The following is a 12,295-nucleotide window of genomic DNA, read 5'->3' as shown; positions in this document are numbered from 1 at the left end:
GTTTACCGCGAGGATTGGCAGGAGGGGACGTACGACGAGGACGCCACCAGCACCGCCATTTATTTCCATCGCCACGGCAGTAACGCAGCCTCATGCGACTACGCGACGTCTCGGCGCGACACCACGACGCAGCCCGCGCCAATACGCCTTGCGGATTTTCCGGGGTGGCACGCACTGTTCCGTTTGTCGCCACTGTTCCCCCATCCCCGAGCGTCGGTGCAGACGTCTCTGTCGATGCAAGTTCCTATCGCTTGCGGACACACTCATTGATTGATGCGGCCGACACCCCAGCCCATTGCTGCTGCTTCTTGCATGACTGCTGCACCGCCCCCAGCAGCTGGTGCAGTGGGACTGGGGACGAGAACGCAGCAGATCAATTTCAATCAGATGGTGCTGGAACCCCTGTCAGCGTCCCGCCGACTCCAGCGACCCACCCACACCACCGGCGAGCACAGAAATCGAAGGGACAGGGAAGGCATCGACGGAGCGTCAGGACATCAGTTGTCTTTCCACATCACTCTCAGTCAAACAGCCGGAAGAATTTACAACAACATCAGTCACTAATGAAAAAGGAACAACGACCACCGCCGACAGCGACAGCAGCACCGCGGTCTCCCACACCACTTCCCATCCTTTGCATCTTGTTGTCACGTATGCGTGCTGCTGCGGTGGTGCCGGGCCTGCATGAAGTGGTGTGCGCTGAATATGAACGAAGGCCAAAAGGCAAATGAATTGTTTTTGTGATGAATATTGGCTGCACTTCCCGTGGACCAACAATCCACGTGGTGTGCGGGGATCATTCCTTTTTATTGTTACTTTGCTTTTGTGTTGCTGTGTGTGCGCTGCACCTCCTCTTGTGTGTGTGCGTGCCCTCCGTGAGGGGTGCCGACACGACGGACCGCTCTCGCCGTATGTGCATGCGGTGGAGCCTTGTGTGCCGCTCCTGTTTGTTTCTCCCTCCTCCATCTGTGTGTTGGTGTTGCGGCAGGGCTGTGTGTGTGTGCCTGTTGCCGTGGATTGGAGTGTGTGTCGTGCGTGGTGTGCGGCGTACGGTGCATGCCTGGCTGCTGCCCTCTCCTCATGTGGTGTGCCCTCTGTGTGTGTCTGCCGCACCTCTCGTCTCCCCTGTTGCTCTCCATGTCCCTCACTGTGCAGGTCAGCTCCACACCACTGAACGACCACACTCACGATGATGACGTGCCGTCTGCTGTGCGCCCTGTTGGTGCTCGCCATGTGCTGCTGCCTCTCCGTGTGCGTGGCAGAGGGGGAAGATAAAACGGAACAAAAAACCGTTCCAAAGGTTGTCGGGAAAGAGGGAACAGGTCAGGAAACGGATCCGCTTCTTACAACTCCTCAGCCACAGACAAGAGAGGAGGGGGAAAGGAAGGAGAAACAGAAACCAGATACGCCGACTCATACGTCACAGGAAACGGCTACAGTAACCGGAACGGCACAGTCAGAAAGTAATTCCAATAAGGTACAGGAACAGGAAGGGAAATCCGCTAAGGAAGAAGAAAATAAGAAAGGTGAAGATACTTCCGAGACAACAGCGACAACTACAACAAAGGCACCGACCACGACGACCACTACTACGACCACCACTGCGCCAGAGGCACCAAGTACCACGAATACAAAGGCGCCAACTACGACGACCACTCGCACACCGTCACGTCTGCGTGAAATCGACGGCAGCCTCAGCAGCTCTGCGTGGGTGTGTGCCCCGCTGCTGCTCGCCGCATCCGCGCTGGCGTACACCACTCTGGGCTGAAGAGGTGTATGCGGGCTGTGCGTGCCAGCACTCAACCGCGGGGATTTGTGTGCGTCTACTGTGGTCCGATGTAACTAAATAAGAGAAAATAATGATTGTGTTTTGCTTCACTTGCTTCTGCTGCCCTGCTGTGTGCTCCGCGTTGTTCCCCACATCCGTCACGTTGAAAGAATCCCGGACAAACTCATATGCACGACACGCATAAAACTGTTTGCGTGGACGCTTGTTTGTGTGTGAGTGCATGCGCACTGGAGTCATTTGGTGCAGCTGTTTGTTTTTTGTGTTTTTACTTGTTTTTACTTCATTGCTGTTTGTTTACTGTTGTTTTGTTTTTAATTGTTTTTGGTTTATTTTTTTTTCTATTTACTTGCTACGGGGCGTTGTGTGTGTTTTTTGCCTTTTTGCCTTCCCACTGATTCCAACTGCCCCATGGTGTGCGCTGGGCTGCTGCCATTTGTCAATTTGCGGTGTCTGTGTGTGGTTTAGCGGCATTGTATTTCTCCCTTTTGCTCTCACTCTGCGTTGACGGGGAGTTAGTTTGTGCTGAAGGCTACACGCAAGTGACAGGAGTGATGGCGATGATGATGACTGGCCGTGTGCTGCTGGTGTGTGCCCTCTGCGTGGTGTGGTGCGGTTTGTCTGGAATTGCGGCCGACGGTGCTGGCGGTGTTTATGTCAGTGAGTTTGAGTATTTGTTCCTAAATTGGGAAGAACTGCTAAAGAACGAATGCGAGGCGGAAAATTCTAACGAAACGAATTTGAGTTTGAAGGAGTTAGCAGTGAATTGTTGTGTATATCGTGCCATGCATGAGCTTTGTAAAGATGTTTACTCTAAGCTGTTCATGGAAACTGAATTCTCTAATGTTGAGGGTGTTTGCAAAAAGTACGCTGCAAAACCAGATGAAGTCAAATGCCCAAAACAGCAAACCCAACCGTCGCCAGTTACGGAAAATTCAGTGAAAGTTTCAGTTCCAAAAGCACTGGGAAACGAAGGAGACTTGGGAAAAACACCGGAAGAGGCACCTCTGGCGGATCCACCAGCGAAACCAACAAAAGGACCACCATCCTCGCCAGTGGGAGGACAACCCGCCAATGCAGATGACGTGCCGGTACCAAAATCAGAGGAAAGCTCAGTAAGCACGAAGTCAACAAACGATTCGACAGAAGGGGACACTGACAAAATCACAGACACCGATCAGGAGGAAACATCTACCAGTAAAGCCGAATCAGCCACACCAAAACCCACGGTTGCCAGCAATAATGATGATAGCAACGAAACGGACACGGACACTGGAGAAGAAGTTCCGAACAATGCACCGGAATCCGATGGTGCAGAGACACAAGAAGAAAAACAAGATGAAAATAAAGAAGCCAATCCGAAGGAAACACCAGTCGAAGCCACAGCCACGAAAACCACAACGGCGACGACTGGCAACAGTGACGGCGGCACCGCGGTCTCCCACACCACCTCCCCTCTTTTGCTTCTTCTTTTTGCGTGTGCGGCTGCTGCTGCGGTGGTGGCCGCGTGAGAGTGAGGGAGAGAGAGCCGTGCACCGCCCGCACACACACTCGTCATTCACCCACTCTCTGTGTGTGTCCCCTTGCATGGATTCTCGCCCTCACCTCACCCCACGAAGCACACACATAATGTGCCCATTGTATATATGCATGCACACCCATGCATGCCCGTTGGTGCTCTCTTTTGCACCACACGCACCGCTGCCGTCCTGCCTGGCTGCATGGGCGGAGCACCGTAACAGGTTTTTTTTTTTTGTTTTGTTTTTTGTTAAATCTTTTTCCTTGTTTACTTTAAAATATTTTATTGTTTCAATTTTTTACTTTTTTTTTCAAAAATTTTCTTTTTAATTTTTTGTTGTTGTTTTTGTTTCTTTTTTCTAGTCTTTTGCTCCACCATCCCTTCTCTTTTTTGCTTTTGGGGGCAATCACTATGGACGTTTTTTCTTTTCTACTCTTTCCTCTTTTTATTGTTTCTTCTGCACTCTTCCTGCGAGGAGTGCCGTGTGTTTCCGCCCAACTGCTCCACTCGCACACCCACCGACACGCTCATGACGACGGCCCTGTGCGCCTCGCCTGCTGCACGCATGAGGAGGGGCCGCGACGAACGGCGCGCTGAGGGAGCCGTGACGTGTGGGCGTGCGACGAGGGCCGGTGGGGCGGAGCACACATTTCTTTCCCTCTTGTTTTGTTTTCTTTGCGGCCAGGGCGGGCAGACACCCGCAGCGCCACACACACAGCCACACCCTGCCGCCGTGTTTTTAAGATTTTTTGCTTTGCGTGTTTATTTCTCGCGCCGGCAGTCCCTTCGCTGTCGGCCTCGTGAGCATTTCTTTTCCCTCCTGATGATTTTTTCTTTTGCTGCGCTCACTCTCCCGATGGAGTGACGCGACTCCCGTCATGTCTGCGTGCTTCTCTCAGTCCCCATGCACACAAGAAGAGTGACTGTGCTCTGCGGGCCGCACTCACGCGCCGATGAGAGGGCTGAGGGGAGCAGCAACACGCAGATGACCCCATGAAATATAAACGATGTGCGGACACACAGAGGGTCAGACGGTTGAAGGACATTTAAATATCTTTTAATTTTATTTTGCGGGCAAAATATATGCAGACAGTTTGGTGTGGCCACATGGCAGCCGGCTGCTTTTTTAAATTTGTGTGGAACAGTAATGGACGATTTCTTTTTTATTTATAATTATTTTGTGTGATGGGGTTTGTGTAAGATGAAGGGGAAAGCTTTTTTTTTTGTTTTAAATAAATTTTGTGTGGATTGCCACTGCTTGGGCTACAGTGCAATCATGAGCTTGAGCGGTCTTCTTCTTGTTGTTTCCGCCATGCACCTCCGCTGTACATTTTATTTTGTGCGTCTCTCCACTGTTTTTTTTTTCCCCTACTTCTTTGCTTTGTGTTTCTGCAGGCACACACACACAAGATGCACATTGCAGTGGATTTGAATGCTTCTTTTGCAGTGCATGCTGGCAGTTGCATGTGACGGCTGTTGTCTTCCTCCGTGGCCATGAGGAGAAGGGAGGAGGGAGAGGGAGTGCGCAGCCCGAGTCTCCTTTCCTGCGGGTGTGGTGCACCGCGTGTGGCTGCGTTGAGTTTGGCTCCGTGTTTCATTGAGGGCGGGATGGCTGGAAATTTTGGTGCCGCGTCATGGATGGATGAGGGTTTGCTTGCGCGTGTGGCTGGTGTGGTGGGTGCTCGCTCCGTGTGCGTTGTGTGGTGGCCGCGGGTTTTGGCCATTTCCCGTTGGCTGTGTGAATGAGCTGGGAGGAGATGGTGGTGGATATCTTCTCCTCCTGCATGGTGGGTGGCTGCTGGCGTTGTGTGCCTTCCTTGCGTGGATGCCGTCTCGTGGTGTGTGAACTGTGCGGCTGGGCCTGCTGCCCTCTCGTCATGCGGTGTGCCCTCTGTGTGTGTGTCTGCCGCACCTCTCGTCTCCCCTGTTGCTTTCCATGTCCCTCACTGTGCGGATCAGCTCCACACCACTGAACGACCACACTCACGATGATGATGAAGTGCCGTCTGCTGTGCGCGCCGTGTTGGTCCTTGCGCTCTTGTGCTGCTGCTGCTGCTTGTCCGTGTGTGCGTGACGGCTGCTGGGAGTCCTGGACATGTATCTGGTGATGCGGATGCGGTGGTTGTGCCGGTGGATGTGTCGTGTGCTTCGAGTGATGGCAGCCTGAGCTACCGCGTGCGTGTGTGCGTATGTGTGTGGGCGTGGAGGAATTGTTCTCCTGCCAGTGCTGAGGCTCAGCATGAGAATTATACTTTCAGTGGCTTTGGTGTGCACATGCATGGCAGGAATGGTGAGCTGGGTGCTGTGTTTCATGAGGCCAATGCGATGCACACATGTAGCAACTGTGCTGCCAGCTGTGCAAGGAAATAGGAAGAGGCCACCGTTGCCTCCACGATGAATGTGACGACACATAAATACGCCGGCCCTTATGAATTGTGGTGGCGTCAAATTTTCCCCCGATGGAACCATCCATCCGCCTGCACGGAGCAGCGCTGCTGACTGGACGGGCATCTGTCAGTTGCCGCCGCCCCGTGAAGAGAAGGACGACACAAAATCTGGTGGGACAACTGCGCCGCAAGTTAATGCTGAGCCGTCACGTCAACACGAGGATTGGCGACAGTCTGCGGCGGCTGACGCACTCAATACCGTCGATCAGAGTCCCGCTTCTAACACGGCGACCAACAAGTCCGAGACGAAGCTTGAGTTTGCTTACGTTTAAAATATCAATGTGGCTCCGACACCACTTGAAAGAAGGCCCACGCCTGTCACCGAGCGGAAGGGGAATCCCATTGATGATGCGATGAGTGGTTTAATAAATGTTGAGTTGCCGCGGGGAGTCGATCTATTTTTGGCGCAGACGACGCTGGTGCAGCCGAAGGATGGGATTGTTCCAGTTACGGCGAGGGATTCATTTGTTGCACCCTCTCTCGTCAGTGCTGGTGGAGTAATTGCTGTTTTTTTTTGAAGGATACATTGATGCCGAATATCAATGTGGTCAATTAATTATGTCCTTTTCTTCTGATGCTGTTGCGGGGTACATCGACTCCGCGTGGAATTGGTCCACTGTTGTTGGTGAGGTCAATAAAAGGACACATGGAGGGCACACACTGTGCTTGGTGCAGCGGAGGGAGAGGAGAGTTTGGGTGCTGTGCTCCGCCCCACAACAATCATGAAGGGCAACAGAGTGTTTCTTCTTACTGGAGGCTCTGATGTGTCCTACGAAGGTGGGTGCTGGAGAGAGGGCGGCTTGGAGGTGAAACTGGTTGTGGGTGATGTCACGAATCCCACGGGTGGCAAGCAGAGTGGACGGATCGAATGGGGCGACCCCAAACCACTCTCGAAACTGATCTCTTCTGCTTCTCACAAGGTGAATGGACGGAGTTAATTGCTTCCGGTGGCGCAGGTTTTGTGATGGAGGATGGCACGCTTGTGTTTCCTCTGATGGCGGTGGATGAAGCGGAAGACGTTTACTCCATGATCGTGCATTCGACGGACAACGGCAGTATCTGGACGCTCTGTGAAGACATTTCCTCTGCGAAATGCCTTAACCCCCGCGTCACAGGATGGGAGGGATCACTTCTCATGATTGTTGACTGCGAGAATGGCCAGAGGGTGTACGAGTCGCGTGACATGGGGACAAAGTGGACGGAGGCCATCGGGGCACTCTAAGGTGTGTGGGTCAACGCACGATCAGGAGTCCCTCAGAAGGAAAGCCTGCATGTGGATGCCCTCATCACTGCGAGCATTGAGCAAAGGGAGGTCGTGCTGTACACTCAGAGAGGGCACGCCTCGGGAAGAAAAGGGCCACTGCGCTCTGCCTTTGGGTGACGGACAGCAACCGCACGTTTTCTGTTGGACCGGTTGCCGTGGACAATGCTGCGAATTGGATGCTCGCCGGCAACCTGCTGTACTCGGATGGAAGTTTGCATCTTTTACAAGGGAGGGGCAACGGTGAATGCCGTGTCATCTCACTTTCCCGCCTGACGGAGGAACTGAGTGCGGTCATGTCCGTCCTCAGTACTTGGACGCAAAAGGGCATTTTCTTCTCCAGCTTGTCTATACCCACGGCGTGGCTGGTGGCAGTTTTGTCCGGTGCGGCCAGTGATGACAGGTGGAACGACGAGTACCCTTGCCTGAATGCAACGGTGACGAATGCAGCGAAGGACAACGATGGGTTAGAAGTGACGGGACTTGAGTCCAGGGCAATATGGCCTGTGAACACTCGGGGTGATAATGTGCGTCATGTATCTTTGAGCCACTACTTCACACTTGTAGCGTCGGTGAACATCGAAGAGGCTCCGAGCGGGAGCACTCCTCTACTGACTGCGATGCTGGCGGACACTGAGTCCAGTCATACCATGGGACTGTCGTACAGCCACAAGAAGAAGTGGGAGACGACGTTCGAAGGCAAGACAACAACACGGAGCAGCACTTGGGAGCCGAGGAAAGAATACCGAGTGGCACTCATGCTGCAAGGCAACAAGGCCTCTGTGGACGTTGATGGCGAGTCGCTGGGAGAAGAAGAGGTGCTGATAATAGGCGAGAGGCCACCTGAGGTCCTGAGGTTTTGCTTTGGCGCGTGCGGTGGGCACTAATCTCATGTGACGGTGAAGAACGTCTTTCTGTACAACCGCCTACTGAATTTCACTGCGATGCGTGCACTCAAGGACAGGGGCACCCGTTCCGACGAGGGATGCGGCTCCGACACCATCTGAGAAGATTCGAGTAGTTGACAGCGTCAGAGAGCACATTGCTGGGGATATTACCGAAGAGAAATGAATGGGCACAACGCAATGCCACTGGACATGAATCCCTATTACAAATAGTCAGCTCGCAGGGTCTGGAGCGGCGTGAGTCCCGACGACCGCCTCGCCCTCTCCCAACGACGTGAAATTGATACTGCGTGATTTGAGCGGTAACAATACCGTGCGTGTGTGTGTGTCTTGTGTGTCGCTGCTTCTGGGATTGTGTTTGGGGGGCGGCAGTCTTCTGAGCCACAGAGTGTGGATTTGCGACTCCTCACGGAGAATACGTGCCGCATTTCTCGCCCTTTTTTATGCCACCGTTTTTATTTATTTTTTAACGTTTTACTGTTTGTTGATTCTTTCAATGTTTTTACTTTTCAATGTTACCTTTAATGCAGTTTATCTGTTATAATCAGTACTTTTGTTTTTTTCTTTACGCGGTGTTCGGTTGATAAATACCGTGATGAGTGATTTGTTTCCCCCTCTTGTTTGCCTTTTTTTTTGCCCACACGCGGTGCCGGCCTCATTGCTGTGCGTTCCACGGACTGCACGAAAGGAGGATTGGAGGAACAGGCCGGATGCCGCAATGAAATGTGAGGAGTGTTGTGTGGGCTCGTGGAACAGTACGAACACTTTTCTTTAATTTTTGTTGCGCAGGCAATATTTATATACAGAAACACAAGGTCGTTTCTATTGCGTTGCATGGCACATGAAATAAAATTTCTGCCGAATTAAATTTCTCTAATCGTTTCCTTTGAGGGTCATGCCGGAATCTCACTTTTTTCCTTTTATTTGGTAACTCACCGCAGCGTGCCTCCATTGTTACCGTATCCACTTTCGCTGTGTGTCTCCGTGTCCCGTTGAGTGTCCCTCTGCTAGCTTTGCTGTTGACATGCCCCCACTTCTTCTTTCCTGCTAGTGGCACCGATGGTCCGCGACGACGATTGTTTGTGCTCCCCATTGCGATGGCACGAGGGTGACTGGGCGCCCTGCCCCGGCCTGCTGAGTGCGCTCGGAGGGAAGCGGATGGTGTGTGCAGTGCGTCACTGTGAGTCGTCCTGCCAATCCGTGGGTGCGGAGGGAAGTAAAGGACTGCAGCGTGGACTTGGATCCGCCCGTCTCTTTCGTTGCGGCCGTGTGTGTGCTGGGCGCATGGCTCTATCTTGCGGTGCGACGTGGATGGCATTGCTTTTGTTTGTGCCCTTGTGCATGCGCTGTGCGGCGGGCTTCTCTTCCCCATGACACCGCCCTTGTGCGTGGGCGAGTGGAAGGAGCGGAGGTGTGAGGGAGTGAGGGTGGCCGTTGTTTCCGCACATTTGGATCTTCCACAAAAGTGGCACTTCTCGGCAGCCTCTCGCAGCACCCAGACCGTGGATTGAGAGAATGTGAGGGTCTGCTCCAAGCACAACGAGGACAACAAGATGCAGTTCATGACGGCCAACCTGATCCGCGGGTGGTTCCAGCGCATGGAGCACGCGCGCAAGTACGCGTTCGGCGTTGCACTCATCATTGGGGAGGAGAGGCGGCACGACATTGTGGCGCTGTGTGTGTTGCGCGGCCGGGGCATGCCGGCGATTGTGAGGGACGTGGAGGACACGGAGCTGTTCGACTGGGAGAGGAGGTGGCTGACGTCGCGGCGCAGCGGGAGCGCATGACGGACTACCTGTGCTGGGAGGGCCCGACGATCCCGAGGCCTGTGCTGGAGGGGCGTGTGTTCAAGTGAGCGTGGCGTGCTGGTGAGGAACGGAGTAGAGAGAATAACGGTAATAGTAACTGTGGGGGTGTGAGGAACGGTGCACGGGCGAAGAGCGCTTCTCTCTTTTGTTTTTGTTTCGTTTTGATTGTTGTTGAGCCGCGCCCACGTAATTGTTGTTGTGGTGCGTGACTCTTATTCCTGGATGGCACGGTGCGTGATTGCGTGACTTGTCTCTCTTTTTTTTACTTTTGCTCTGCGTTGACGGGGAGTTAGTTTGTGCTGAAGACTACACGCAAGTGACAGCAGTGATGATGGCGATGATGATGACTGGCCGTGTGCTGCTGGTGTGTGCTCTCTGCGTGCTGTGGTGCGGTGCGGCGGTAATGGAGTCGGTTGTCGATGATGTTGTCGATGGCGGAGTAAAGGAGGGTCCATTGGGAGATTCACAGTCTGATTCTAGAGACGAAAAAGCAGCAAAACCGGAATTATTTGAGTCAGTCGATGAGGGCTTAGGGCCCGCGGATCACTCGTTGGATACACGTTCAGGAAATAACGTCAATGAGCAAGGGAACTTGGTCAACGAACCACAAACAGAGAATGTTGGGAAGGAAGGGGTAGAAGGAGAAGGCCTCGGAACACAACGCAATGAAGTACATGAACAGCAAGTAGAAGAGGAAGGCGAAGAATTAACGGTGAAACAGAAATCTCAAACAAAGGATAAAGTAACAGTACCACAATCACTACCACCGACGCCAGCAGGCACAATAACATCCCCACCACCACCAACAGCACCAATGCAAGGATCACCGACAACGCCAGGGCAACCACAAGAAAACTCACAAAAATCAACAGGGCAGCCACCAAAGCTACAAGTACCACCACCACCACCAGCAGCGTCCGCTGAAGGTGAAGCCGATGGCGGTCTTGTTGGTGCTAGTGACACTTCTCGTGTTACTGGTGATAAAAATAAAGATCCTAAAGAAAGTGAAGGTCCCGTTTCCGGGCCACCTTCCGGTGGTGCTTCTTCATCTCCTATCTCCAACAATGGAGATGCTTCACGGAATAATGGCGGTGCACCATCCACCCAGGACACGACATCTCTAAAAAACAATGAGCAGTCAAGGCCAACAGCATCTTCAGGGAACGCACCACTCAACAGGGAGACACCGGAGAAGTCAACACCCGATGCACAACGGCACTCCTCTGATACACAAGAAAATGAAACGGGTCAAACTGCTGATGGGGATGCAGCTCACAGCGCCGCGGGGCAGAGTGCCATGGGGACGAAAGGCTCTTCCGGCGTATCGACTACCGCCAGCAACGCACCAACAACACCTCAACCACAACTGCCAGCACCACCAGTACCACCAACGGCGACAGTAACGGGAGCGCCGGCAGAAAAACCAACTGCAGAACGATTGCCACCACCGGCAGATTCAACACCAAAAGAAAGCCTAGCAGCAAAAACTACAGCTCAAACGAATGATACGACAAAGCCTAGCGACAGTGACGGCAGCACCGCGGTCTCCCGCACCACCTCCCCTCTTTTGCTTCTTCTTCTTGTTGTTGCGTGTGCGGCTGCTGCTGCGGTGGTGGCCGCGTGAGAGTGAGTGAGAGAGAGCCGTGCACCGCCCGCACACACACTCGTCCTTCTCTCACTCTCTGTGTGTGTTCCCTTGCGTGGACTCTCGCCCTCACCTCACCCCACGAAGCACACACATAATATGCCCATTGTATATATGCGTGCACACCCATGCATGCCCGTTGGTGCTCTCTTTTGCACGACACGCACCGCTGCCGTCCTGCCTGGCTGCATGGCGGAGCACCGTAACTGTTGCTGTTTTGTTTCCATTGCATTGAGTGGGCGACCTCTCTCTCTCTCTCCCTGTGTGTGTGTTTTGCTTTACGGGAGCAATGAGAGTGTGTGCGCTGGTCGTCCCACGCTTTGGCTTTGTTTTATTGTTTTACTTGTGTTGCGATTGAGTGCGCCCATTACCCCTGTTTTTGAATTGGTGGTTTTTTTTGACAACGGAAGTATGATTTTTATTATTATTTTTTCTTTTGGGGTATTGTGAGTGTTTCCTATTCTTTTCAAGCCATTAAGTGTCTTCCTTCACGTACTGCATGCGTCACTTGATCCATGTCACCCCACGGTCTGCATTGCTGCTGGTGCTTCTGGTTGTGATGATGTTTTTGATGTGTTGTGGCGGCGGGTGCTTTGCTGCCAGCCTGACGTACTCCTGCTCCTCTGACAAAGCGATGCGTGCCCACAGGGCGAATTCGATCCCGGCTGTGGTGAGGGACGTGCTTTTTGGATCTGAGGGTGCGTCGCGGAGATGCACCGTCATCGGGAGGAATGGATGGGCGCCCATCCGCATCAATGTGTCGACAAGGGACCTGGATGGTACCAGGAAGTATTGCAGCTCGGAGCGGTATTGCGCAATGAATTCATTGGTGGCAATTGCGAGTGTGAAGGTGACGTTTTTCTATGCTGAGAAGAGGGAAATGTTTGTTTCGTTATACTTTGCTGCCACTGTTCGTTAATGGCC

General features: G+C 53.0%; 4 protein-coding genes and 3 pseudogenes across 4 annotated transcripts, besides 16 other annotated features; all 7 read left to right on the top strand.

Moving 5' to 3' along the window:
* Tc00.1047053506599.445 lies at positions 1 to 315 on the top strand (annotated as a pseudogene).
* Positions 1 to 2,460: a sequence feature (heterozygous, non-Esmeraldo-like haplotype).
* On the top strand, positions 1,190 to 1,768 carry Tc00.1047053506599.430 (mucin TcMUCII, putative; the record flags this gene model as incomplete). Its single annotated transcript, XM_815558.1, has 1 exon — positions 1,190 to 1,768. The coding sequence occupies one exon, from the start codon at positions 1,190 to 1,192 to the stop codon at positions 1,766 to 1,768; it is 579 nt and encodes a 192-aa protein (XP_820651.1).
* Positions 1,543 to 1,656: a microsatellite.
* Positions 2,037 to 2,140: a microsatellite.
* Positions 2,341 to 3,297, top strand: Tc00.1047053506599.420 (mucin-associated surface protein (MASP), putative; the record flags this gene model as incomplete). The annotated part of the gene is made up of 1 exon (XM_815557.1): positions 2,341 to 3,297. One exon carries the CDS (start codon positions 2,341 to 2,343, stop codon positions 3,295 to 3,297), a length of 957 nt encoding a protein of 318 aa, XP_820650.1.
* Positions 2,461 to 3,808: a sequence feature (haploid, Esmeraldo-like haplotype).
* Positions 3,530 to 3,673: a sequence feature (A-rich).
* Positions 3,809 to 4,584: a sequence feature (areas not merged during assembly with more than two copies in the genome that could not be assigned to a particular haplotype).
* Positions 4,465 to 4,485: a sequence feature (AT_rich).
* Positions 4,585 to 5,823: a sequence feature (haploid, Esmeraldo-like haplotype).
* Positions 5,824 to 9,418: a sequence feature (areas not merged during assembly with more than two copies in the genome that could not be assigned to a particular haplotype).
* Tc00.1047053506599.400 lies at positions 6,032 to 8,131 on the top strand (annotated as a pseudogene).
* Positions 9,419 to 9,964: a sequence feature (haploid, Esmeraldo-like haplotype).
* Tc00.1047053506599.395 lies at positions 9,441 to 9,770 on the top strand (annotated as a pseudogene).
* Positions 9,965 to 10,124: a sequence feature (heterozygous, non-Esmeraldo-like haplotype).
* Positions 10,055 to 11,350, top strand: Tc00.1047053506599.390 (mucin-associated surface protein (MASP), putative; the record flags this gene model as incomplete). Its single annotated transcript, XM_815556.1, has 1 exon — positions 10,055 to 11,350. One exon carries the CDS (start codon positions 10,055 to 10,057, stop codon positions 11,348 to 11,350), a length of 1,296 nt encoding a protein of 431 aa, XP_820649.1.
* Positions 10,125 to 10,843: a sequence feature (areas merged during assembly that could not be assigned to a particular haplotype. This can correspond to areas where the two haplotypes were merged or to regions with more than two copies in the genome that were merged during assembly.).
* Positions 10,477 to 10,639: a microsatellite.
* Positions 10,844 to 11,945: a sequence feature (heterozygous, Esmeraldo-like haplotype).
* Positions 11,054 to 11,116: a microsatellite.
* On the top strand, positions 11,871 to 12,290 carry Tc00.1047053506599.380 (uncharacterized protein; the record flags this gene model as incomplete). The annotated part of the gene is made up of 1 exon (XM_815555.1): positions 11,871 to 12,290. The coding sequence occupies one exon, from the start codon at positions 11,871 to 11,873 to the stop codon at positions 12,288 to 12,290; it is 420 nt and encodes a 139-aa protein (XP_820648.1).
* Positions 11,946 to 12,295: part of a sequence feature (areas not merged during assembly with more than two copies in the genome that could not be assigned to a particular haplotype) that runs on past the window's edge.

Source organism: Trypanosoma cruzi, genomic scaffold (assembly GCF_000209065.1).
Source record: "Trypanosoma cruzi strain CL Brener 1047053516653 genomic scaffold, whole genome shotgun sequence".
NCBI lineage: Eukaryota > Euglenozoa > Kinetoplastea > Trypanosomatida > Trypanosomatidae > Trypanosoma > Trypanosoma cruzi.
Note: the sequence above shows the minus strand (reverse complement) of the source record. Positions and strands in the feature narration are given on the sequence as shown.